Consider the following 26,122-nt stretch of genomic DNA (forward strand, 5'->3'; position numbering starts at 1 on the left):
TCTTTCCTGTGAAGTCCAACGGTCTCCAGCCAGATTTCCTGTTCCCTTAGCCCCACCAAGAACCAGAGGCTGCCCACCGGGGTTGGCTGTAGAATGCAGGTTACTGTTGGAGTGGGGGATGGCCAACTGAGGCCCATTGGGTCATTTTTACTCCAGGTCTCCCTTTCATCCTCCTGTCTTCCCTGGGGGCACTGTATTCCCTGCAGTTCCTGGGCTACCAGTTCCTGACTTTTGTTCCTTTCAAAGGAACCCTGGATAACCAATGTAACCAGAATTTCAGAGGGGTTAGTTGTGTGTATCCCCTGGGGACAGCACTGGTATAGGCACACAATGGTGAGCTGATAAACTTGGGTTGGAAGTGCTAAATTCAAAGGCTGGGGACAGGCTGAGCCCAGTGGCTCACACCTGTAATCCCAGCACTTTGGGAGGCTGAGGCGGGTGGATTGCTTGAGGTCAGGAGTTCAAGACCAGCCTGGTCAACATGGTGAAACCCTGTATCTACTAAAAATACAAAAATTAGCTGGGCATGGTAGTGGGCACCTGTAATCCCAGCTACTTGGGAGGCTGAGGCAGGAGAATCGCTTGAACGATTGCACACCAGCCTGGGCAACAGATCAAGATAACGTCTCAAAAAAAAAAAAAAAAAAGACGGGACAATGCTGGTCCCTCCTTTCCTGCCCCTTCCCCCCATTTCAGGGGCCCCTCTGTGTGTACCTTCCAACCCAGTGGGGGAGGAGAGAGAGTTCAGTCTCCAGGATCAGACCTTCCTCTCCCTCAGCCCGCCCCCAGCTTACAGGACATAAAAGTGCAGATTGAGCTAAGAGGAGCTGCCAATATCAGGTGAGCTGTGGAGGTGGGGTCCTTGGAGACTGGATGACAGCAGCTGGAAGGGGATAAGGGTGCAGTGAGCCCCTCCCTCAAGGAGGTCTGGCTTTATCCAGAGACAGGGCCCTCTGAGGTGGGGCTGAGGTACAAAGGGGGATTGAGCAGCCCAGGAGAAGAGAGATAGGGTTCCCTTCTTCCCTTCTCTCAGATGCACAGTGGACTCAGGACCTTGCTGGGCTGGGGGTATCACTGCAGAGATGAAGCTGCTTCTGGCCTTAGCAGGGCTCCTGGCCATTCTGGCCATGCCCCAACCCTCTGAAAGTGCTTCTCCAGGTAATAGTTCCCAAGGTGGGAGAAGATGGTGTGTTGGGGTGGTTGTGTTCCAGAGACCCCTTTTCTCAGAGCAGGACTTCTTAGCTCTGGGGCCTGATAGGGGGTTGGGGCCCATTCCTGACTTTGTGATCCCTGCTCTGGGCAGCTGTCCTGGGGGAGGTGGATACCTCGTTGGTGCTGACCTGTATGGAGGAGGCCAAGCAGCTGGTGGACAAGGCCTACAAGGAGAGGCGGGAAAGGTGGGGCACGAGGCACTGCCCAGCTCTGGGCAAGGCTGTCCCAGGCCTTGCAGAGAAGGAGCAGGCAGCAGGGAACTTGATGGTGGGAGAGGGAGATTACGGGGACCCATGTGGACTCCCTTTCTGTATGTCTGTCCCTGTGTCTCTGGATGGGAGAAAAGCTTAAACGCCATCCTTCCCAAAGCCTTGCCTGTCTGGACACCCAGGTCCATATCCTTTTTATAAAAGGAAGCCTTCCTCCCACCCGTGGGCCTGTCTGCATGGTCCTGCATGTCTGCCCCTGGGCTGGGGCTCTGCTGGGTGGGTCTGCACCCCTTCTCTGGCCCTCACTCCTCCTTTCTCTAAGCAGCATCAAGCAGCGGCTTCGCAGTGGCTCAGCCAGCCCCATGGAACTCCTATCCTACTTCAAGCAGCCCGTGGCAGCCACCAGGACGGCGGTGAGGGCTGCTGACTACCTGCACGTGGCTCTAGACCTGCTGGAGAGGAAACTGAGGTCCCTGTGGCGAAGGTCATTCAACGTCACTGGTACTGTTGCCCATCCCACCCCAGGCCCCTGCTCCACTAGTGACTCCTCCTAGGGACCACAGCCGTCTCCCAGTGATCCCCTCAACTTCTTCCTCCAGGGAGTCTCAGGGGTCTCCAGGGCTCCTCAGCCTCATGTTGCCTGGGATAGGAAGTGAGGCGGCTCAGCTTCCCCATTGCTCTTTCCCTCGGCAGATGTGCTGACGCCGGCCCAGCTGAATTTGTTGTCCAAGTCAAGCGGCTGCGCCTACCAGAACGTGGGGGTGACTTGCCCGGAGCAGGACAAATACCGCACCATCACCGGGATGTGCAACAACAGGTGCGGCTGGCAGGGGGTGGCTGCAGGACCCGGGCTCAGAGAGGCGTCCCGGATGCCTCAGGCCTCCCGGTGTCAGCGCCCTGTCATCCCCTTGCAGACGCAGCCCCACGCTGGGGGCCTCCAACCGTGAGTTTGTGCGCTGGCTGCCGGCGGAGTATGAGGACGGCTTCTCGCTTCCCTACGGGTGGACGCCCGGGGTCAAGCGCAACGGCTTCCCGGTGGCTCTGGTGAGCGCGGGGTGGGGGGGTGGGGGCAGATGAGATGGGGCGAGGCCCAGCCACGCGGTGCGCGGACCCAGGCGCCAGCTGACTCCGTGTCCCGTAGGCTCGCGCTGTCTCCAACGCGATCGTGCGCTTCCCCACGGATCAGCTGACCCCGGACCAGGAGCGCTCACTCATGTTCATGCAATGGGGCCAGCTGTTGGACCACGACCTCGACTTCACCCCTGAGCCGGCTGCCCGGGCCTCCTTCCTCACTGGTGTCAACTGCGAGACCAGCTGCGTGCAGCAGCCGCCCTGCTTCCCACTCAAGGTGGCCCTGCTTCCCGCCCACTGCCTGGGTGGGGAGAGGGGAGATTGTTTCTGGAAGGGGCCATCTCCTTTCTGTGCCCAGGTTTCCTTTCCCAGCCGCTGAGGAAGGCTCGCCCTGCCTTCCCTGTGTGCAGAAGCACTGGCTGCTCAGCTGTGACCTGTCTCCTTCCTGTGCCTGGGCTCAGCCAGCTGGCAGCCAGGGCCGTCCATTTGCTCACTGCCTCTTGCAGGCCAAGGGAGAGACGGTTGTTCCTCCCTGGCTGACAGGAGTCCTGTTGGTGGAATCACTGGCTTTTTGTTAGGTTGGGAGAGGGTTCTGGGAGGAGGACCTTCCCAGTGCCCCCCAAGCCTCCATGCTCAGTCCTGTTTCCTCCCCACGGAGGGGGCAGCCCCAACCCCCATCACAAAGAAGGAGAGAGTCTGGGGGTCTGGTGGGTGCCGTGGGATAGGGCTGGGAGTGGGCAAGGTAGTCGAGGCACTGCTGGGTACGGAAGGAGGAGGAGAGAAAGGAGAGAGCGCCTGAGAGAGGGAGAGAGACGGACAGGAGAATGTCAAGGCCAGAGGGAGAGCAGGCCCAGCAGAGAGAAGGGGAGAGAGAGAGGCGAAGCTTTAGTGAGGAAGGGTCGGAGGCCTGGCGGTGTCCAGACCCAGGGGCTGCCCAGGTTCCCAGTTCAGTGTTCTGCTCATTAACGCTGCGGCTCAGAGGCTGCTGCTGGTGGGCCCTAGGCAGTGATCCCGTTCGGGCCTCCAGAGGCCTCTGCAGCTTGAGGTTACCAGAGGTCCTGAGGGCAGGGGAAGAGCCACTTCTGCCTGGGCACCTTCCCTGCCCTCGGTGAGCCAGTCTAGCCTCTCTCTGTGCCTCAGATCCCGCCCAACGACCCCCGCATCAAGAACCAAGCCGACTGCATCCCATTCTTCCGCTCCTGCCCGGCCTGCCCCAACAACAACATCACCATCCGCAACCAGATCAACGCGCTCACCTCCTTCGTGGACGCCAGCATGGTATACGGCAGCGAGGAGCCCCTGGCCAGGAACCTGCGCAACACGTCCAACCAGCTGGGGCTGCTGGCCGTCAACCAGCGCTTCCAAGACAACGGCCGGGCCCTGCTGCCCTTTGACAAGCTGCACGATGACCCCTGTCTCCTTACCAACCGCTCAGCGAGCATCCCCTGCTTCCTGGCAGGTCAGCGTTGGGGTGGGGACCAGGGGTGGCATAGGAGGTACTCCCTGTTGGAGCCACAGTGAGTCTGTTTGTGAGCAGCTAGTGGGTTTGTTCTTAGAGAGACTGTCCTCACCAGCCATTACTATCAACTTCGTGATATTAATCCAGTTGCCTTGGTAACAAGTCAGATGGAGCCAGAAAAGCAGAAAAGCAAACAACCTCTCCAACCCTAAGATGGAGACCCAGGGATGGATGAGGAGCCTCTGTCCATCAGTCCGTTGCTTTCTCTGTCCCTCTTTACCCTTCTGGACTCTGGAAGAGAGGACAGTTGAGTCCCTCAGGAGCGGGGAACTAAAGGACAGAGAGGGCTGTGGTGCCCTTGCCCTCTAGAGCAACACTATCCAATGTGGTAGCCACTAGCTGCATGTGGCTATTTTAATTTTAGCTATTTTAAGTTAAATAAACCCCGTTTCTCAGCGGTGCTAGCCACATTTCAAATGCTCAATTGCCTTACAGTCTAGTGGCTCCCCCTAATGGGTGGCACAGATGTAAAATATTTTCATCATCTCAGAAGGTTGAATTGGACCACACTGCTCCAAAATATCCCCTCCTGCGCACCTTAATTGCCCATAATAAGAGATGATGGGATTTTAAATGTAAACAATTGGCAGTTTTGGAGACATGATTGGGGCAGTGATGGCAGCCATGACCAGACATTTTCCAGCGTTTTTTTTTTTTTTTCCCCTAAGACGGAGTCTCACTCTGTCACCCAGGCTGGAGTACGGTGGCACAATCTTGGCTCACTGCAACCTCTGCCTCCTGGGTTCAAGCGATTCTTCTGCCTCAGCCTCCTAAGTAGCTGAGACTACAGGCGCCTGCCACCATGCTTGGCTAATTTTTTGTATTTTTAGTAGAGACGGGGGTTTTACCATGTTAGCCAGGCTGGTCTCAAACTCCTGACCTTGCAATCCACCCGCCTTGGCCTCCCAAAGTGCTGGGATTACAGGTGGGAGCCATTGCGCCCGGCCATTTTCCAGCATTTTTAAATGTAAGCCCAATAGTGGATCTCAGGCCCTTTCCTCTGGCATCCCTCTGCCTCCTCCTAATGGTTCCTGCTGGTCTCTCCCTGGCTGGGACCCTGGGAGGAGGATCCAGGTCGGACTTTCTACAAGAGAGGCCGACCTCTTCTGGGCTAGTTAGGCAAGGGCAGCCCTCCTTAGCCAGACTCAGCTGCCCCCAGCCTGGCTTTGATGAGCCTCATGTCCCAAGCCTGGGTCATTTTGACCTCTAGCTGCCCATGGATGGAGATGCTGCTCTCAGAGAATTTCCTTTCCACCAGCTTCTAGAGTTGACAAGGACTGACGCTAGTGTCCTGACCCTAGCCCTCTGGGCCCTGCAGAGAAGAGTTGTGGGAAGACTAGGGGAACCAAGGGGGATCTGCTTAGTTTTCTTGAACAGTCTCAGGTGTGGACGCCACACATCTCATGTCCTAGCCCCCTCCCCTGGAGCAGGCTGCACCATTGGCATGTAGTAAAGGGCAGGGCTGACAACTCTGTTGAAATGGTAGTGGCTTTCTGGAGTCCTGTGTTGAGAAGGATTCTGAGGTGGCATCCAATTTTAGCAGGAAAGAGTGCTGTGATCATTAGCTGCATCAGACATGGGCGTGGACGTAGGCTGTGCTGAAAGGCATGCTTCTTCCCAGACACTCCTTGGAATCAAGAGAATCAATGAACCAAGCAGTGTTCATAAGTCTCATACTTTGTACCAGGCACTGTGTTAAGTCCCATGTATCCATATGTGTGCTAGGAGGGAGGGTAAAATATAAAAAGGCACAAGCCTTAGTCCTGTGCTCAAGGAGCTCCCTGTCTCAGGTACAGGAAAGTGGCACATCATGTATTGGAAGTGATGCCTATTGAATGAACATCCCCAACCAGCAGTGCCCCTGAGCTGAGGCAGAAGCTATTATTGTGGACTGGGGCATCAGGGCAGGCCTCCTAGAGGAGTGTAAATTGGGAGTGGTGTGAAAAGATGGATGGGGAGGAGGGTTGAGTAGGAGGCATTTCAGGCCTTGGCTGGGGAGGGGGTTTCAGTGGAGCAAATCTTTTCTGGGATGGAGGACTTAGGAATGACAGTAGCTTTTGCCTCCCTAAGGGGACACCCGTTCCAGTGAGATGCCTGAGCTCACCTCCATGCACACTCTCTTACTTCGGGAGCACAACCGGCTGGCCACAGAACTCAAGCGCCTGAACCCTAGGTGGGATGGGGAGAGGCTCTACCAGGAGGCCCGGAAGATTGTGGGGGCCATGGTCCAGGTAGGCTGTCTTGAGCACCGGGCACACGGGATCCAGATGTGCCCCTGCAACATCCTAGCTGTGTGACCTTGAGCAAGTTCCTAACCCTCCTGAGCCTTGCCTTCTTCATCCATGAGGCTATAAGGATTATAATACATATATGAAAACACCTTTCAGATAGTAAGTGCTTGACAAAGGCTTCTTCCCTTCCCTCTGCTTCGCAGGTTTGCTCCCTGCAGTCTTCTTTCCTGTGGGTCTGTTGTTGGTGTTGGGAGGGTTGAATGTTTGACTTAGTGCCTGAGTAGCTGTTCAGTAAATTCTTCTTCTTTCCATCTCACTGTCACTCTTAGCTCCTTTACCCACTCACATCTTCTTTCTAAAATTAAAAAAATTATAGGGCCAGGCGCGGTGGCTCATGCCTGCAATCCCAGCACTTTGGGAGGCCAAGGCAGGTGGATCACGAGGTCAAGAGATCGAGACCATCCTGGCTAACACGGTGAAACCCGGTCTCTACTAAAAATACAAAAAATTAGCCGGGCGTGGTGGCGGGTGCTTGTAGTTCCAGCTACTTGGGAGGCTGAGGCAGGAGAATGGCATGAACCCAGGAGGTGGAGCTTGCAGTGAGCTGAGATGGTGCCACTGCACTCCAGCCTGGGCAACAGAGAGAAACTCTGTCTCAAAAAAATAAATAAATAAATAAAATTTTAAAATTATTATTATTATTTTATTTTTATTTTCTGATACAGGGTCTTACCCTGTTGCCCAGGTTGGAGTGCAGTGGTGCGATCTTGGCTCAATGCAATCTCCACCTGTCAGGCTCAAGCCATTCTCCCATCTCAGCTTCCTGAGTAGCTGGGATTTCAGGCATGCGCCACCATGCCTGGCTAATTTTTGTATTTTTTGTAGAGACGGGATTTCGACATGTTACCCAGGGTGGTCTCAAACTCCTAGGCTCAATTGATTCGCCCTCTTCGACCTCCCAAAGTGCTGGGATTACAGGCATGAGTCACTGCGTCCGGCCCACTCACCTCTTCTTTTTGGCTCTGTCATAATCCACCCAACGTCCTTAGCCTCATTTACTCCTGGGGCAATGTTCCCGGTTCTGTCTCTCAACATCTGGTGCTTCATTGCCCCCACCCTCTCCCTCAGAGGCAGATGCAGACACACACACACACACACACACACACACACACACACTCCTAGATTCTGGAGGAGAGAGTTTCCGGTGCTAAGGGTGAGTTTTTGATTTGCACTAAGAACTCAAGTGAAATTCATTTACACTCCAAAAGAACTTCTAGAAGCTAGAATGTAGAGTGAGACTGTTCCCTGTCTTCACTTTTCACGGGGAAAATCATGCCAGATGGTCCTTCATTCCTTCCTGCCTCCCTGCTTTCCACACACCTAAACTGAGCCTTACTGTGGGCAGGCACTTGGTGGGCACTGTGAAGAATTTCAACAACTTCAATTTCCCTTGCTCTCAAGGACTTTATAAGATAGTTGCAGAAATGACAGATTAATAACGTGCAGACAAGGAAGTTATCACAATGACAAAAAAAGTGATTTGCTATTTAGTCCTCTAAGGCAGAGGGCAATATAATTATCCTTAATGTACATTTGAGGAACTCAGACTCAGAGAGGTTAATGACTGGTCCAAGGTCACCCAGCTAGCAAGCAGTAGAACTCTATTTATGCCTCTCAGTGCCACTCTGTTAGGCCCAGTTCCAGTATTGTGGGAGGTTATTCCCTGACCGTAGAGGGATGGGAGGGATTCCCCAAGCCAAGAGCAGGCAGAGACTCTGGCCCTCCTGTGCTGCCAGGCGGCATTTGCAGTGGAGGAGTGGGTAGAGAGGCCATTCCAAATGACTTGTCTTTAGATCATCACTTACCGGGACTACCTGCCCCTGGTGTTGGGGCCAGCGGCCATGAGGAAGTACCTGCCCAGGTACCGTTCCTACAATGACTCAGTGGACCCACGCATCGCCAACGTCTTCACCAATGCCTTCCGCTACGGCCACACCCTCATCCAACCCTTCATGTTCCGCCTGGACAATCGGTACCAGCCCATGGAACCCAACTCCCGTGTCCCCCTCAGCAGGGTCTTTTTTGCCTCCTGGAGAGTAGTGCTGGAAGGTAAGTGGGACCTAGGCCAGGAGCGAGTGGGCTGGCAGCTAAAGGTGGGGTGGGGGTCACCTTGGCTCTAGGGAGCTAGGGTGGGGAGCAATCTGCTTTCCTCCCATCTTGGAGATCTGGTCTGACTCTCCAGCCTCAGTTCCCCTGACTCTGCTTCCATATCTGATAATAAAGAGTGGGGGTGGGGATGGCTCTCAGAGGTAACTGGCTACTTCCTATGTGTTGTGGCTTGCTGTGACCCAGGATGCCAGGGCCTGGGAGCATCGCAATCTTGCAAGTCTGAATGGCATAATCTCCTGAGACCTATATGCCCCTGGATCATGTAGTGACCGGTGAGGACCTGCTCACTGGAGCCACCTTGGTACCAGGCACTGCATGTGCCCAGCCCTCTTCTCGAATACTCCTGACCTTACCTGGACTTGTCCCTGACTCCAATCTGAGCTCTGATACTGATCCAGATACTTCCTTCCCCTGAGCTGGCTCCTCTGGTCCCCAGGTGGCATTGACCCCATCCTCCGGGGCCTCATGGCCACCCCTGCCAAGCTGAATCGTCAGAACCAAATTGCAGTGGATGAGATCCGGGAGCGATTGTTTGAGCAGGTCATGAGGATTGGGCTGGACCTGCCTGCTTTGAACATGCAGCGCAGCAGGGACCACGGCCTCCCAGGTGAGGGGCTGCAAGAGTCTCCCCTGACACTCTCCTCCCCTGAGCTGCCTCCTAGGTAGCCCATCACTCCTCTTCCCACTCTAGGGCCCCTGCCCTCTCCAGAGTATATTAGAGGCACTTTGCTCTCAGGAAGTAGTCTGAGACCCGGCCCCTGCCTTTCCCTGGACCCATCTGATCAATTTCCAGCTCCTCTCAGCCTCCTTTGCATGCTGTAATTCTCATCTGAGGGGCATCATCATCAATGATAACCCACAGTCTGAAAATCTGTCTCTGTCATCATTTCGTTTTGCTTCATTGTATGTTAACTCTGGGGGAAGAGATTATTGTTGCCTTCATTTTACTGATGAGGCAACTGAGGCTTGATGAGATTCAGAAGCTGGACAGGTTCTTTAGTCAAGTCAGTGGCAAAGCTGACATTTGAAGCCAGATTAGCCTAACCCCAAAGCCTGTGCCTATGTCATGGGGTAGCCCATGTGGCTGAGGCTCCTAGACACACTTCACCTCTCATGGGTCAGAGACAGACACGTTGTGCTGCTCTGGAGGGGGACAAGGAGATGTCCCTATTCTTGGACCAGCAGGAACTGTGGCAATTTAGGGTTTGCCTTATGGTAGGCGGGCAAGAGAAAGACAGAGGTGGTCCCAGAGAGGCCCAGTTGTGCTCCTTGGTCTGAGCCAAAGGTTCAGGGTTCCCTGATGTGAGGTCTTTCCCTCCCTCTATGACCTTGGTTGTATTGGGAAGGTGAGTTTTCTGGGCTGCTGGCAGATATGTGAATCTTCCCGGCTGTCTCCAACGACCTCCCCACCTTGAGGCAGAGGGACTTGCCCACAGCCACCTGTCTCCTCCCCTACGCAGGGTACAATGCCTGGAGGGGCTTCTGTGGGCTCCCGCAGCCCAACACGGTGGGCGAGCTGGGCACGGTGCTGAGGAACCTGGAATTGGCGAGGAAGCTGATGGAGCAGTATGGCACGCCCAACAACATCGACATCTGGATGGGCGGCGTGTCTGAGCCCCTGGAGCGCAATGGCCGCGTGGGCCCACTCCTCGCCTGCATCATCGGCATCCAGTTCAGGAAGCTCCGGGATGGTGATCGGTGAGGAGGGGCAGGCGGCGTGGGCCGCTGGGTGGCTGTGGGCCTATCCCTGACTCTCTGGGAGCCCAAATTTCCTCCCGTCAGGTGAAGGACTGGAGGAGTCAGTGATTTTCCAGTGTGTTCCAGGAATCCTCCAGATGCCCTGGAGTGCCTCTAATGTGCCCTGAACCTGTTGGGGGTGCAGCAAGGAGAGACCTGGACCCCTGGTTGTAAAGGGAGGAAGATAGAAAAATGCCACCCTTAGCTACTTATTCCCGTGGGTTTCACTGTGCAACCATGGGCGTGTCAGCCACCAGTGGGCAGTCCCCTCCCAGCTTTCCCACAGCTCCCCTTAGTGTCATTTCGTCGTGGTCCTGACGTCTTCATGTCTAGTTCTTGCTTAGCCTGTATTGCACTTTTGGGAAAATTAGAAAAAGGTGCCCCTCTCTGGGTGGACGAATTATAAACCACCCCCAAGATTCTCTCTCACTCCTATGGATGCAACTCCTGGCCAGGGCACAGGGCTTCAAGAGTGTGTGTGGGCCCCAGTCCCCCTCCAGCGTGGTGCCCTGGAGGCCGCCGGGCTAGGGATAAGGGACAGGCCACTGGGCAGCTGTGCTTTACTCTGCACAATGAGTGGAACATCACTTGTGTGAAAGCCCCTGGACTGCCCAAGGGCCTGGGGCCCTCCTGTGCTGCCAGGTGGCATTTGGTGTGACCTTGTTATATCCAGGGAGCAGCACAAGCCCACCGATGCCCTGCCAGCCCAGAATATCCTCAGGCACAGTGTCCATGGGTGTTCCCCATGCAGGTTTTGGTGGGAGAACGAGGGTGTGTTCAGCATGCAGCAGCGACAGGCCCTGGCCCAGATCTCCTTGCCCCGGATCATCTGCGACAACACGGGCATCACCACTGTGTCTAAGAACAACATCTTCATGTCCAACTCGTATCCCCGGGACTTTGTCAACTGCAGTACACTTCCTGCATTGAACCTGGCTTCCTGGAGGGAAGCCTCCTAGAGGCTAGGTAAGGGGGTGCAGCAGTGAGGGGTATATCTGGGCTGGCCGATTGGAACCACGGAGATCTCCTTGCCCTAGGTGAGCCCAGCCCTGTTCTGGGTGCAGCTGAGAAAATGAATGACTAGACATTCATTTGTGTGCTCATGTATCTGCAGAGTATATAAATTGGCATTTCATGTGTGTGTGTTGTCTGAACATGGGGAGTGTTTCATGGGTTATGTGTATGTGCCATTTATGTGAGTGTGTGTTTGTGCCGATGAGAATACTGAGTATGTGGAAGGCAGCAGAACAGACTGGTGAGGCGCACAGCTCAGGAATTAGACTGCCTGGGTTCCAATCCTGGCTCTGTGGCTTGCTAGCTATGTGAACTTGAGCAAATTACCCTCATTAAACAAGAGTTTTCTTCCTTGTAAATTACATCTGTCATGGTTTCTTGGAGGGCCCACTTGTATCCTCTTGTTCTTCATTTATTGAGCACCTACTACATGCAAGGCACTGTACTGAGCATGAGAAACATATAGAGGCAAGAAAGAGATACCAAGATGCCATCTGTGTCTTGGTTAGCAGAGCTGGACCAGTGGTGCCCTGGAGGGATGAGCCAGCTGCAGCTGGGCTCTGTGGTTGACTTATGGGCCCAGCCAGCCAGACTCAGGCCATGTCTCCCCTTTTTCTTCCTCACCCTGATTTCTTGCTTATTCACTGGAGTCCTCCTGAAGAGGAACTGGACCTGTTGTACTTTCTGTACTATTTATTTGTTCCCAATGTTTATAGTAATAAAGGCACCACTGATGGGGACCTCCACTCTGTCCATGTCTGAGGAGGAACTGGCGCTTTTGCAGAGGCTTACTCTGGGCTCTGAACTTGAACCAGTGTGGTCTGTGCTCAGGGCCCTGTGTTTCTGAACTGAGGGTGAGGGTGTCGGGGAGTTTTCCTTTGAGATCTGTATGTGGAGGGCAGTCATCTCTTGGAAACATGGAGGGCAGGGCATGCGGTGCAGACCCTCCTCCCTCACCTCCGCCCCTGCCACCCTGCAGTGAACTGTGGTCACCAAGCTCTTATGTTTGTTAATTGCTCTAGCAAACATTTGCTATGTGTTCACTCTGTGTCAGGCCCGTGCCAGGGGCTAGGAAGTGGAGGGGACAAAATGCTGTGTGGTAGGAGAGAAAGTGCAGGGACCTGGTGAGGAGGCAGGCCCTTTCCCGACGAGAGGGGCCTCTGCATCCTGCATCCTTGCAGCCTGGCACAGGGGTTCAGAGGCCCTCAAGACAGTGGACTCCTTCTCACTCATGGTGCACATGGCCCCTGGAGCAGTGAGAGCAGATGGCTGGGCCCAGAGAACAGGGCCAGCACTGAGGGAGGGGAAGGAGTGTATTTCCCTAGTAGTCTTGCCTGGAGCTTGAACCCTGCATCTGACTGGAGGACTCCCTCCCTCTCCCCTTCCTTCTCAAGTGTGGGGAGGGGCCGGAAGTGGTGTAGGATGGTGGAGTCTAATGTACTCAGGGGGCCCTTGGTAACGTTAGGACCTCACCATGGTAAGCAGCAGCATAAATACTGCTTGTCCTCATTTCCACGATGAGGAGAGGGCTGCTCAGAGGGGTGAAGCAACTTGTCTGAGGCCTTGAAGAAGTGGGGGGCAGTGCCAGGCTGCAGTCGAGGTCATCTGGCTCCTGGGCTCTTCCCACAGGATGACTGGGTGTCTCCCACTCCCATCCCACCAGTCAGGGGATCTGGAGGCCCTGGTTGGGCTAATCTTTCCCAGGGGGTCATTTTAAAAGAAGAACATATGAATATGTATTGGGCAGAAGCTCAAGGAATGTTCTGGAAGTGCTCCTTCAGAGACATCACAGGATCCAAGGATCACTCTAGAAGAGAGTATTTCTCAGAAGGGCCACTGGAAGTGATATTAGCTTCAGCTGTGGGGGACCCAGGCTTGGTTTTCCTTCCTGTTTTATCCCTTGGCACCGCCACCTACTATCCCCCCCACGCCCTCTCTCTTGCTACTCCACAGCCAGTGCTTCTTTTCCCCAGGAGCCCCCTGCCCCTCCCCTTTCTTTGAGAGCTCTTAGAAATCCCACCAAACCATCCCCTCTCACCCCAAGACCCATACACGCACCATCTCAGTGGTAAGACGTGTATGGCCTATAAACATCTAGTTACTTATTTGGCAGTGATTCCAAAGTCCACTTTGCATCTTTAGTCAGTCATCAGATGTTTTTGAGCACTTCTAATGTGCTGTGCACCGTGCTAGGTGCCACGGGGAACCCTCGGAGGCAGGCTGACATCCTGGACTAGGGAACTTACAATCTAGGTGAGAGGACAGGAGGAAAGATAAAGGTCAAGGGCCAAGACTTGTGGAGGGAAGAGGACAGGTAACATCCAGCAAGCTGGAGCAGAAGCGCACCTCAGAGGGGCTAAGTCTTGACAGAAAGGAGAAGCCGCAGGAGCTGAGTATAAGAGCTGGGCGGGCTGAGGCAGCCACCCTGGTGCCTGAGCAAGCTGTTCACCCAGGGGTGTAGAGAAGCCCAGCTGCAAAGAAGGGCTGGGACTTGGGTGTGGAGCTCTAAGGGACCAGGTCATTGAACTTGCTTGAAATGACCGTGTGGACCACAGGAAACTTTCCTGTGCAGCGCAGGCTGTATTGGAGCCCAGGCCCCTAATTCTTCACTGAGGCCCAGGGTGACAGGTCCAGCTTGTCAATGGCTGAGCAATCTGCGAAGTCATAGGGGTAGCTGTTGGCCCGGAATGGGTCCCGTGGGACCTTGGTGATGCGGGTGTTGTCACAGACAAGGCGTGAGAAGGACATTTTCCGTAAAGAGTCCTTCTGCTCCTTCGTGAAGACCCCAGGGTTTTCCCACCAGAACCTGCAGAGATAGAAGTAGAGTCGCTCCACAGTCTGGCCGCTGGCCCCTCCCCACCCTGTCACAGGGGAAGGAAAGGGTCACAGGAACCATGAAAAGCCCTACTCACGCTGAGATCTGGAATCAGTGCTCATGCAGGACATTGGGATACCCCTCTTGGAGAAGGGACCTGCCCTTCCCTCCCTGGCTGAGGACGCACTTGCCTGTCTCCATCGCGGATCTGCTGGAACTGCTTGCCCAAGAGGCAGGCCAGGAGAGGCCCCACCCGACCCCTTTCCACCAGCGGCTCAGCAATGGCCCCTATCCAGATGTCGATGTTGTCAGGGGTCCCGTAGAGACCCAGTAACTTCTTGGCCAGCATCTTGTTCTTCAGCACTGTGTTCAACTCCTCTAGTGTCTGCGGCTGTGAGAGGTCGCAGAAGGCTCTCCAGGAATTGTACCCTAGGTTGGAGAGGCTGAGGCTGTCTCATCCCAGGGACTTCCTGTTCACAGCCCCCTTTGGAGCCATGTCCACTCCAGCTCTATCAGCCCTGGAAAGTCTGGTCTTATAGCCTTTGGGATGGGGAAGGAGGCAATCCATTGTTTTTTATTTGCACTTCAATCTTGAAGGGGCTAGTTGGTTAAGTCCTATGTAACCACTAAGTAATCGTGAAACCTATGTGGTACTTACTATGAGTCCAGGCACCATTCTAAGCACTGTGCAAATATGTAACTGAAGAACAGAAATGTTAACTAATTTGCCCAAAGTCCTGTAACTAGTAAATGACATAGGTGGGATTTGAACTCAGGCAGTCTGGTTCTTAATTAAATTGCCTTTCATGGGGACAAAAGAAAGGTCCAATAGTCACTGGTTTCTCTCTACTGTTTTCTTAATGTTTTCAGGGCTTTTAAACTGTTTTTAAAGTTAGTTGGTGATCTCTTTTTCATTTAAGGAATGCCAAGATAGTACCAGATATATCCTCTTTTCTCTGCATTAGGGGAAATGGAAGATTCTGCTTCATAGAGAAACAAAGTGGGTTTTAGAAATGGCCTGGGGCTGGACATGGTGGCTTGCACCTGTAATTTCAGTGCTTTGGGAGGCCAAGGTGGGAGATTGTTTGAGGCCAGGAGTTCGAGACCAGCCTGGGCAAAATAGCAAGACTATGTCTATATTAAAAAAAAAAAAAAAGGCTGGGCATGTGGCACACCTGTAGTCCCACCTACTTGGTAGTCTTAAGCAGGAGGATTACTTGAAGCTAGGAGTTTGAGGCTACTGTGAGCTATGATCGCACCACTGTACTCTAGCCTGGGCAACAGAGCAAGACCCTGTCTAAAAAAAACAACAACAAAAAAAAAACCAAACAAAAAAACTGGCCTGACTTTTGTTTCAGAATTGATCTGATGATCAGATCCTCAGGGTTATAGAAGAGAGTCTCCAGGAGCCCTAGGAAGTTAGCTAAAATTTCCCCGGCACAGGCCAGACTTCAGACCCACTCACCAGGTTGCCCATGGTCCCGGCAACGCTGTGTGTTGATGGCAGCCAGGTCAAAGCCATGGATCCTGTGAGTTGGCTGGAAAAGCTTGTTGCGCAGCTCTCCAGTCATCATTTTATTCTGTTTCATCAGCTTGGATTTCTTGGCCAGCAGGCCCCGCACCAGAGGATCAATTCCACCTGTCAAGGGAGACCCAGAAGCCATGCTTAGGATGGGGGTAGGGTGGGAACATCATCCATGGCTTGCCTGTGCCTCCACCAGACATTTTCTCTTGGTTGAATGCGGGTCAGCTGGACATCCCAGGCTGGAAGGAGGGAGAGAAGAGCACAGTGCAGCCTGAAGGGTATGCTCAGGGAGACAGGGGCATCCAGATTTTCTACTCTGGGGGTGGGCAGAAAGGGGCATTCATGCGATGATGGCATGACTATAAACATTGAGATATTTTTTGGCCATGCATGGTGGCTCATGCCTGCAATCCCAACACTTTGGGAGGCCAAGGTGGGAAGATTGCTTGAGCCCAGGAGTTTGGGATCAGCCTGGACAACATGGCAAAACCCTGTCTCTAAAAAGAAATTGGCCGGGTATGAGGGTGTGTGACTTGTAGTCCCAGCTACAAGGGAAGCTGAGGGAGGAGGATCACGTGAGCCCAGGAGTTCAAGGCTGCAGTGAGCCGAGATTGTGCCATTGCACTCCAGCCTGGATGACAGAATGAGACCCTGTCTCAAAAAAAAAAAAAAAAAAAAAAAAAAAAAAAAAGATATTTTTAAAGCTCTAGTTCATGGAGTCAGCTTTTTCTTCCATATGTTCTGCTGAGGAACATTGCATAATGGGAAAAGGCTGCATAAATCTCAAGGAAATGGCCTTGACTTGTTAGGCTTTAAGTAAAGTTAATTTCAACACAACATAGCCTAGGGATAAAGGAAAGTTGGGTCCAACCTCTGGCACCTCTATGAAGTAAAAAACTCTAGAGGAGATAAAAGAGCAATGTATTTACCAAATCCATGAACTCTTTCTGTAGGAGTCAGAGAAGCCTACGGCAGGGGAAGGAAGTAGGGAAATCCCAGTCACCTTAGAAGCCAAGAGGAAAGAAAGAATAACTAATACTTATTGATCACCTCCTGTGTGCCAGGAACCATTGTAGGGTGCTCCACATGTATATCTCATTTAATGTTTTGCATAGCCTTGTGAGATGGGTGCTATTATTGTCCCCATTTTATAAATGAGGAAACTGAGGCTCAGTGAGGTGAATTCACTCGCCCAAGGTCATGTAAAAGTGCTTGGAATCTGACTTCCAAGAGAAGTTTCCCTACAATAAACTGCATAGTGGGAGACCAAGGTGACAGCACTTCCCTGAAAGGGCATACCATCTTTGACCATCCTCCAAGTGTTGAAGAAGAGGGTGTGGAGGGGGAGTTCTGGTTCTGGCCCCCATGGCTGATAATTCTCATCCAGGCGGAACACAGAAGAGGGGACCTCCAAATGGCCAAAGCGGAAGGCGAAGGTGAAGACATTGGAAATTCTGGGATCCACAGATTCATTGTAGCCTTGATATGGGGGTATCCACTTCTGCATGTGGTCACCTAGCAAAATGGGTAGGTAGTCCCTAAAGGTGATAATCTGGAGGGAGAATAAAATCAAGAGGAAATGGTGTAAGAAGGCTGAAACCTCTGCAGAGGGAGCTGTGAAAGAGCTGCAGCCAAGAGTGATGAGCTGTTGAAAATCAAGGATGGCAAATGGATAGCATATGTGCCCAGTTCCCATTCCTATGACCATAGTAGACATTGCTAATCAATCATGACATTTTTTCTGTTGATCTCTTACGATTTGTCTCAGCATAGGCTCTACTAATCAGTCATTTAAATTTGGCATATGAAACATACTCTCTTTGTCATCTTTGCACTAAGTTTATGACCTTGATGCTAAAGTGACAGTCTTTGTGTGTCACTTTAATGTAACAATGTCAGGGCAAAAGGAATGATAAACCACAGGAATGATTCAGGGGCAACTGAGGAAAGTTCATCCAGTCTCCAATTCTGAAAGAAATACAGCAGAATGGAAAGACTGGTTTCTGGTTTTCTTTTACATAAAAACACAATGAACTAACACAAATAAAAAATCTTCAGAAAAGAAAAATGCCTCCGCATAACCTAATAATTATATTAATTTTTATTCTTGTAGTCTTTGCCTATATGTTACCCACTTTTACATAGTTACAATCCTACAGAATGCATACCTGTGCATTCTGCTTTTTCACTTCACGTTTTCCACGTTTCTGTCTAGCTTTCACAGTGAAGCCCTGTGTCTCTTTGCTCTTAACCCAGTGCCATAAGGAGCTCAGGTGCAGTGGTTCCTGTTCCCCTAGAAGGTTGCTCAGCAACAGCAGGCAGTCAGGGAAGTACTTTCCTGCCTTGCAGACAGCACCAGCAGGGATTGAGTGGGAAGCCCCCAAACACCAAAAGAGTGAAGTAGACAAGAATAGCATTGCAAGGCTTAGGAAACTAAGGTTTGGTGGACCTAAAGCCCACAAAAGCAGTCCAGAACCTACATGCTAAATCTAAACAGGGTAACTATGTGCTAAAATAGAAGTGCTTTTTTCTTTCTTTCTTTTTTTTTTTTGACAGGGTCTCACTTTGTCACCCAGGCTGGAATGCAGTGGTGCCATCTCGGCTCACTGTAGCCTTGACCTCCCATGTTTAAGTGATCTTGCCTCAGCACCCCCAACTAGCTGAGACTACAGCTGCATGCCACCAAGCCCTGCTAATTTTTGTATTTTTAGTAGAGACGGGATTTCACCATGTTAGCCAAGCTGGTCTTGAACTCCCGACCTCAGGTGATCCACCCGCCTGGGCCTCCCAAAGTGCTGGAATGACAGGTGTGAGCCACTGTGCCTGGCCTAAAATAGAAAATTTAAATAGGATCAAGGGTCTCCTAATATAGTAACCAAAATGTCTAAGATACAAATGAAAATCACTCATAATACCAAGAACCAGAAATGCCACGTTTTGAGTAAAAAGGACAATCAACTGATGCCAAGGCTGACATGAATCACATGCTATAATTATCTAATAAAAAATTTAAAGGCAGCCATTATAAAAATGCTTCAATAATTAATTACAGATTATCCTGAAACAAATACAATATCACAGCAAAGAAATAGAAATTATAAAAAAGAAACAAATCAAAATTACAGAACTGAAAATACACTAACTGAAATTTTTAAAAAGCTTGAATAGACTCAGTAACAGAGTGGGAATGACAGAGGATAGAATTGGAGACAGATCAACAGAATTTACTCAATCTGAACAACAGAAAGAAAATAGACTTTAAAAATTGCTCAAACAAACCAGAGCCTCCGGGTTCTGTGAGACCGTAACAAAAGATCTGGCATTCTTATCAGTGGAGTCCCAGAAATAGAGGAGAAAGGGGGTGAAACTGAAAAAGCATTTGAATAAATAATGCCTGAAAATTTCTCAAAATTGGTGACAGGCACACATTTACAGATTCAAGAAGATGAATGAATCCCAAACAGGATAAACATAGTGAAATTCACTCCAAGGCATATAATTAAATTTCTGAAAACTAAACATAAAGTATTAAAATAGTCAAAGAGAAATGACACAGTACCTATAAAGAAACACCAATTCAAATAATGGTAAACGGCTGGGCGCAGTGACTCACGCCTGCAATCCCAGCACTTTGGGAGGCCGAGTTGGGTGGATCACCTGAGGTCAGGAGTTTGAGACCAGCCTTGCCAACATGGCAAAATCCTGTCTCTACTAAAAATACAAAAAGAATTATCCAGGTGTGGTGGTGTGCATCTGTAATCCCAGCTATGCGGGAGGCTGACGCAAGAGAATCGCTTGAGCCCGGGAGGCGGAGGTTGCAGTGAGCTGAGATGTCACCACCGCACTCCAGCCTGGGTGACAGAGTGAGACTCCGTCTCAAAGAAACAAAAACAAAACAAAACAAAACAAAAAACCAAATATCAGTGAAGTTCTCATCTGAAACCATGGAAGCCAGAGGAAGTGGTGCCACATTTTTCATGTGCTGAAAGGCAAAATCTGTCAACCCTGAATCCAATAGCTGGTGAAATGATTCTTCAGGAATAAAGAGGAAATAAAGACGTTCTCACACAAAGGAAGACTCAGAGAATTTGCTGCACACAGACCTATCCTTAAACAATGGCTAAAGAAAACTCTCTAAACACGAAGAACGGTAACAGAAGAAGGAAAGGACCCTCAGAAAGGAAAGAAGAACAATGTAATGGGTAAAAATAGAAGTAAACATAAACTCTTTTCCACCTCATGATTTTTTTTCATTATATTTTATGGTTGACGCACCATCTGATGTGGTATAAAATGTACGTAGAAGAAATGCTTCAGACAATTATATTTCAAAAGTGGGGAAGGTGAAGGGACCAAATGGAAGTAGGTTTTCTACATGTCACTTGAAATGATAAAGCACGACACCAATAGGTTGATACGTCGTAAATCCATATCTCTATCTCTATCTTTATTTCTATATCTGTCTACCTATCTATCCTGAGAACAACCACTAAGAAAATTATACAAAGCAATATGTGATCAACTGGACCTTTAAAAAATGTTCAATTAACCCACAGGAAGGCAAGAAAAGCAATATTAGAGGAACAAGAAACAGAAGGAACAAACAGAAAACAAATAATAAAATGAGAGATATGGGAAATTTAATACCTAACATGTTAATAATTACTTTAAAGATAATTTAAAAGTAATGATTACTAAAGGTCAGAGATTGGGAGAGTATATTTCTTTTCCTTTTTTTTTTAAGTGACCCAACAATATGCTGTCTAAAAGAAACTCACTTCAAACATAATGACATAGGTAGGTTGAAATTGACGGAATAAGAAAGATCATGGAGACATCCATTTTTAAAAGCAGGGGTGACTATATTAATATCAGATAAAATTGACTTCAGAGGACAAAAGTGGAAATTACATAATGAGAAAAGGATCTATCCATCAAGAATATGAAGCAATCCTAAATGATACGGATCAAACAACAGAGCTTTAAAGCTTTAAAATACATGAAGCAAAACCTGACAGGACTGGAAGAAGAAATAGGCAAATTCTCATTTATAGCAAGGGATTTCAACACCTGACTCTTAGTAAATGGGAGAATTACTAGACAGAAAATTAGCTGGAGTACAGAACTGAATAGCACCATCAACCAACAGATCCAATCGACATTTACAGAACATTGCATTCAACAACAGCAAGATACACATTATTTTTAAGAACTCATAGAATAGTCATCAAGATAGTCCACAGCAGGGTTTTATAAAACAAATCTTAACAAATTTAAAATAATTGAAATCATACAGAGTATAGTTTCTGATCATGATGGAATCAAACTAGAAATCAATAACAGGAAGGCAACAAGAAAATCTACAAACACTTGGAAATTAAATAACACACTTCTAAATGATACATAGGTTAAAGATGAAGTCTGAAAGGAAATTTAAAAAATACATACGAATGAAAATGAAAACGCAATATATCAAAATTTGTGGGAGGCAGTCAACTCAGTGCTAAGAGGGAACGTTATAGCACTAAATACATTAGAAAATAGAAAAGACTGCAAATCAGTCATCTAAGTTTCTACTTCAAGAAACTCAAAAAAGAAGAGCAAAATAAATCCAAAGCAAGCAGAATAGTCTAAAGGATAAAAATCATATGATCCTATCAATTGATGCAGAAAAACCATTTGATAAAGTTCAACATCTATTCATGATAAAAACTCTCAGTACACTAGGAATGGAGCAGAACTTCCTCAATCTCATAAAGGGCAACTACAAAACATTTATAACTAATATTATACTTAATGGTGAAAGATTGAATACTTTCTCGATTGGGAAGACAAGGATGCCTGCTTTCTTACTATGTGCATTTAATATATTATTGGAAGTTTGAGCCACTAGGAAGTTCTAGGAATTGACACGTAATAAGGCAAGAAAAAGGAAGAAAAATCATATAGATTAGAAAATAAGAAATACAACTGTCTTTATTGGCATATTACATGATTACCTGTGTAGAAAATGCAAGCAATCTCTAGCAGAATGCCTAGAACTAATTGAGTTTAGCAAGGTCACAGGATACAAAATCAACACATAAAAAAAATAAATTATATTTTCATACAATGATAAAATAAGTAGAAACTGCAATAAAGCTGTAATACCATTTATAATTCCTCCAAAGAAAATGAAATACTGGACTGGGTGCGGTGGCTCACGCCTGTAATCTCAGCACTTGGGGAGGCTGAGGTGGGCGGATCATGAGGTCGAGATTGAGACCATCCTGGCCTCAGAGATGGTGAAACCCCATCTCTACTAAAAATACAGAAATTAGCTGGGCTTGGTGACAGGCGGCTGTAATCCCAGCTACTCAGGAGACTGAAGCAGGAGAATCACTTGACCCTGGGAGGTTGCAGTGAGCCGAGATCGCGTCACTGCACTCCAGCCTGGTGACAGAGCGAGATTCTGTCTCAAAACAAAACAAAACGAAAATGAAATGCTGAGGTATAAATCTAACAAAACATGTACAGAATCTGTGTGATAAAACTACAAAATATTGATTAAAGAAATAAAAAAATCTAAAGATTGGGGAGACATACTGAGTTTATGGATTGGAAAACTCAACATTGTAAAGATGTCAACTCTCCCTAAATTTATATATAGTTTTAATGCAATTCCTATCAAAATTTCAGTAAGGTTTTTTGGTAGACATACACAAACTTACTTAATAATATGTATGGAAAGGGAAAGATCCTAGAATATCCAAAACAATTTTGAAAAAGAAGAATAAAGTGTTTTAAGGCTTACTGGATAGCTACAGTAATTGAGCACTGTGGTATTGGTAGAGGAACAGACATACGTGCAAACCAGTGGAAGAGAATAGACAACCCAGAAATAGATCCATGTAAATATGCCCAAATAATTTTTGCCAAAGAAACAAAAGCAATTCAATGGAGAAACAATAGCCTTTCAATAAGTGGTGCTGGAGCAATCTGACATCCATAGGCCAGAAAAAATAAAAAAGCATCTTGACCTAAACCTCACACTTTATGCAAAAAATTTACCCAAAATGGATCATAGACTTAAATGTAAAGCATAAAACTATAAAACTTCTAGAAGGAAAAAGCAGGAGAAAGTCTTTGGGACCTAGGACTAGGAGAAAAGTCCTGAGACTTGACACCGCATGCACAATCCAGGAAAGGAAAATTTGGTTAAAAGGACTTCATTAAAATTAAAAGGTTTTGCTCTACAAAAGACCTTCTTAAGAGGATGAAACAAAAAGCCCACCAAATTATAGACTGGGAGAAAATCTCTGCAAATCACATATCTGACAAAGGACTTGTGTCTAGAATACATAAAGAACTCTCAAAACTCAACATTACAATTCAAATAGTCCAGTTTGAAAATAGCCAAAATATATGAACAAGTATTTTATTGAAGAGGATACAGAAGTGGCAAATGAGCACAGGAAAAGATGTTCAACATTACTAGCCATTAGAGAAATGCAAATTAAAACAATGAGCTATTACTACACACCTATCAGAAAGGATAAAACAAAAAATGGTGATGACACCACCAGGACGCTAAGAAATTGGATCATGCATACATTGCTGATAGGAATGTAAAATGGTACAGCCACTCTAAAAAATGGTTTGGCAGTTCCTTTTAAAATTAAAAGTAGAAGACTCAGAGTAGCCAAAGCTATGCTAAGCAAAAAGGACAAAACTGGAGGAATCACATTACCTGACTTCAAGTTATACTACAGAGCTATAGTAACCAAAACAGCATGGTACTGGCATAGAAACAGACACAGAGACCAATGTAACAGAATAGAGAACCCAGAAACAAATCCACACACCTATGGTGAACTCACTTTCAACAAAGATGCCAAGAACATATACTGGGGAAAAGACAGCCTTTTCAATAAATGGTCCTGGGAAAACTGGATATTCACATGTGGGAGAATAAAACTAGATCCCTATCTTTTACCCATATATAAAAATCAAATCAAAATGGATTAAAGACAAATCTAAGACCTCAAACTGTGAAACTACTACAAGAAAACATTGGGGAAAGTCTCCAGGACATTGGTCTAGGCAAAAATTTCTTGAGCACTATTCCACAACATAGGCCACCAAAGCAAAAATGGACAAATGGGATCACACCAAGTTAAAAAGCTGCTGCACAACAAAGGATACAATCAACAAAGTGAAGAGACAATGGAATGGGAGAAAATATTGATATTTGCAAACTACCCTTCTGACAAGGGATTAATAACCAGAATATATAAGAAGCTCAAACAACTCTATAGGAAAAAAATCTAATAATCCAATCAAAAGATAGGAAAAGATTTGAATAGACATTTCTCAAAAGAAAACATACAAATGGCAAACAGGCATATGAAAAGATGCTCAACATCACTGATCATCAGAGAAATGCAAATCAAAACTACAATGAGATATTATGTCACCCCAGTTAAAATAACTTATATAAAGAAGACAGGCAATAACAAATGCTGGCAAGAATGTGGAGAACAGGGAATCCTTGTACACTGTTGGCAGGAATGTAAATTAGTACAACCACTATGGAGAACAGTTTGGAGATTCCTCAGAAAACTAAAAATTGAGCTGCCATATGATCCAGCAATCTCACTACTGGGTGTATACCCAAAAGAAATAAAATCAGCATATCAAAGCGATATCCGCACTCTTATGTTTGTTACAGCACTATTTACAATAGCTAAGATTTGAAAGCAACTCGTGTCCATCAACAGATGAATGGATAAAGAAAATATGATACATATACACAATAGTGTACTATTCAGCCATAAAAAAGAATGAAATCTAGTCAATTGCAACAACATGGATGGAAGTGGAAATCATTATGTTATGTGAAATATGCCAGGCACAGAAAGACAAACATGGCATGTTCTCACTTATTTGTGGGATTTAAATATCAAAACAATTAAACTCATGGACATAGAAAGTAGAAAGATGGTTACTAGAGGCCGGCAAGGGTAGTGAGGGGCTGTGGGGGGTGGAGGTGGAGATGATTAGTGGGTACCAAAAAATACAATGATGGCTGGGCGCTGTGGCTCATGCCTGTAATCCCAGCACTTTGGGAGGCCGAGGTGGGTGGATCACTTGAGGTCAGGAGTTCAAGACCAGCCTGGCCAACATGGTGAAACCCCATCTCTACTAAAAATACAAAAATCAGCAGGACATTGTGGCAGGCGCCTGTAACCCCAGCTACTCAGGAGGCTAAGGAAGCCTGGGCGACAGAGCAAGACTGTCTCAAAAAAAAAAAAAAATAAAAATAAAAATAAATAAATAAATAAATAAAAGAGTAAGACCTACTAGTTGATAGCACAACAGTGTGACTATAGTTAAGAATAACTTAATTGTACATTTTAAAATAAGAGTGTAACTGGATTGTTTGCAACTCAATGTATAAATGCCTGGAAGGATGGATAACTCTTTTTTTTTTTTTTTGAAATGGAGTCTCACTCTGTTGCCCAGGCTGGAGAGCAGTGGTGCGATCCTGGCTCACTGCAACCTCCACCTCCTGGGTTCAAGCGATTCTTCTGCCTCAGCTTCCTGAGTAGCTGGGACTACAGGCACGTGCCACCACGCCCAGCTAATTTTTGTATTTTAGTAGAGATGAGGTTTCACCATGTTGGCCAGGATGGTCTCGATCTCTTGACCTCATGATCTGCCCACCTCGGCCTCCCAAAGTGCTGGGATTACAGGCATGAGCCACCGCACCCGGCGGGATACCCCATTCTTCATGAAGTGCTTATTTCACATTGTATGCCCTTATCAAACCATCCAATGTACCCCATACATATAGACGCTTACTATGTGCCCACAAAATTAAAAACATTAAACAATTTTTTAAAAACCCTAAAAATGGACTTAGCATGTGACCTAACAATTGCACTCTTAGGCATGTATCTCAAAGAAATAAACATTTATTTTCATGTAGAAACTTATGTTTGAATGTTTATAGTAGCTTTATTCATAACAATCTCAAACTGCAAACTATCCAAATGCCCTTCAAAAGTTGAATGGTTAAACAAACTGTAGTTCATTCATACCATGGAATACTACTCAGCAACAAAAAGGAATGAACTACTGATATACACAACAGCATGGATGAACCTCAAAGATACTATGCTTAATGAAAAAAGCCCATCTCAGATGGACACATGTCGCATAATTCCATATATATAACATCTGTGAAATAACATAATTATAGAGATGAAGAACAGATCAGTGGTTGCCAGGGGTTACGGATAAAGGGGTGAGGATGGATGTGGCTATGAAGAGATAGCATGAGGGAGTTTTGGGGGGACAGTACAGTTAAGAGTCTTTATTGTGGTGGTTACTTGAAGCTACATATGTGATAAAACTGCACAGAGCTGTGCAGACACACACACACACAGATGATTACATTTATAACTGGTGAGATCTGAGTAAGCTCTATGGTTTATATGAATGTTAACTTCCTGGTTTTGCCACTGTATCTTGGTTATGTAAGACATTAGCACTGGAGGAGACCGGGTGAGGGGTGCATGGGACCTCCTTGTATATTTTTTTAAGATTCCTGTATAATTCTTAGAATCTAATCATCTG

General features: G+C 47.8%; 2 protein-coding genes across 2 annotated transcripts in view; one reads left to right on the top strand and one right to left on the bottom strand.

The window, feature by feature from the left end:
* The first annotated feature begins 739 nt into the window (after nucleotides 1-739).
* LOC105476815 (myeloperoxidase) lies at nucleotides 740-11,521 on the top strand. The gene is made up of 13 exons (XM_011733026.3): nucleotides 740-840; nucleotides 1,034-1,158; nucleotides 1,304-1,397; nucleotides 1,747-1,922; nucleotides 2,115-2,238; nucleotides 2,336-2,465; nucleotides 2,563-2,769; nucleotides 3,633-3,951; nucleotides 6,082-6,242; nucleotides 8,096-8,351; nucleotides 8,848-9,018; nucleotides 9,872-10,109; nucleotides 10,900-11,521. The coding sequence occupies exons 2-13, from the start codon at nucleotides 1,083-1,085 to the stop codon at nucleotides 11,105-11,107; spliced, it is 2,160 nt and encodes a 719-aa protein (XP_011731328.2). The 5' UTR covers nucleotides 740-840; nucleotides 1,034-1,082; the 3' UTR covers nucleotides 11,108-11,521.
* A 2,077-nt stretch (nucleotides 11,522-13,598) lies between these two features.
* The window catches only part of LOC105476817 (lactoperoxidase), a 29,885-nt gene continuing 17,361 nt past the window's right edge, over nucleotides 13,599-26,122 (bottom strand). Inside the window, exons 10-13 of the mRNA XM_071082887.1 lie at nucleotides 16,802-17,054; nucleotides 15,443-15,616; nucleotides 14,169-14,406; nucleotides 13,599-13,968 (exon numbers count right to left, since the gene is read on the bottom strand). Of these exons, the coding sequence (XP_070938988.1) occupies nucleotides 13,761-13,968; nucleotides 14,169-14,406; nucleotides 15,443-15,616; nucleotides 16,802-17,054 (873 nt within the window). The 3' untranslated portion in view covers nucleotides 13,599-13,760. The remainder of the gene's footprint in view (nucleotides 13,969-14,168; nucleotides 14,407-15,442; nucleotides 15,617-16,801; nucleotides 17,055-26,122) is intronic.

This window comes from Macaca nemestrina, chromosome 17 (genome assembly GCF_043159975.1).
Source record: "Macaca nemestrina isolate mMacNem1 chromosome 17, mMacNem.hap1, whole genome shotgun sequence".
NCBI lineage: Eukaryota > Metazoa > Chordata > Mammalia > Primates > Cercopithecidae > Macaca > Macaca nemestrina.

Bases quoted from the DNA above. Each gene is read 5' to 3' on its own strand.
- LOC105476815 (XM_011733026.3), top strand. From the start codon at position 1,083: ATGAAGCTGCTTCTGGCCTTAGCAGGGCTCCTGGCCATTCTGGCCATG. The intron at 2,239-2,335 runs GTGCGGCTGGCA...ATCCCCTTGCAG, and splicing joins ACCGGGATGTGCAACAACAG to ACGCAGCCCCACGCTGGGGG. The intron at 2,466-2,562 runs GTGAGCGCGGGG...CGTGTCCCGTAG, and splicing joins ACGGCTTCCCGGTGGCTCTG to GCTCGCGCTGTCTCCAACGC.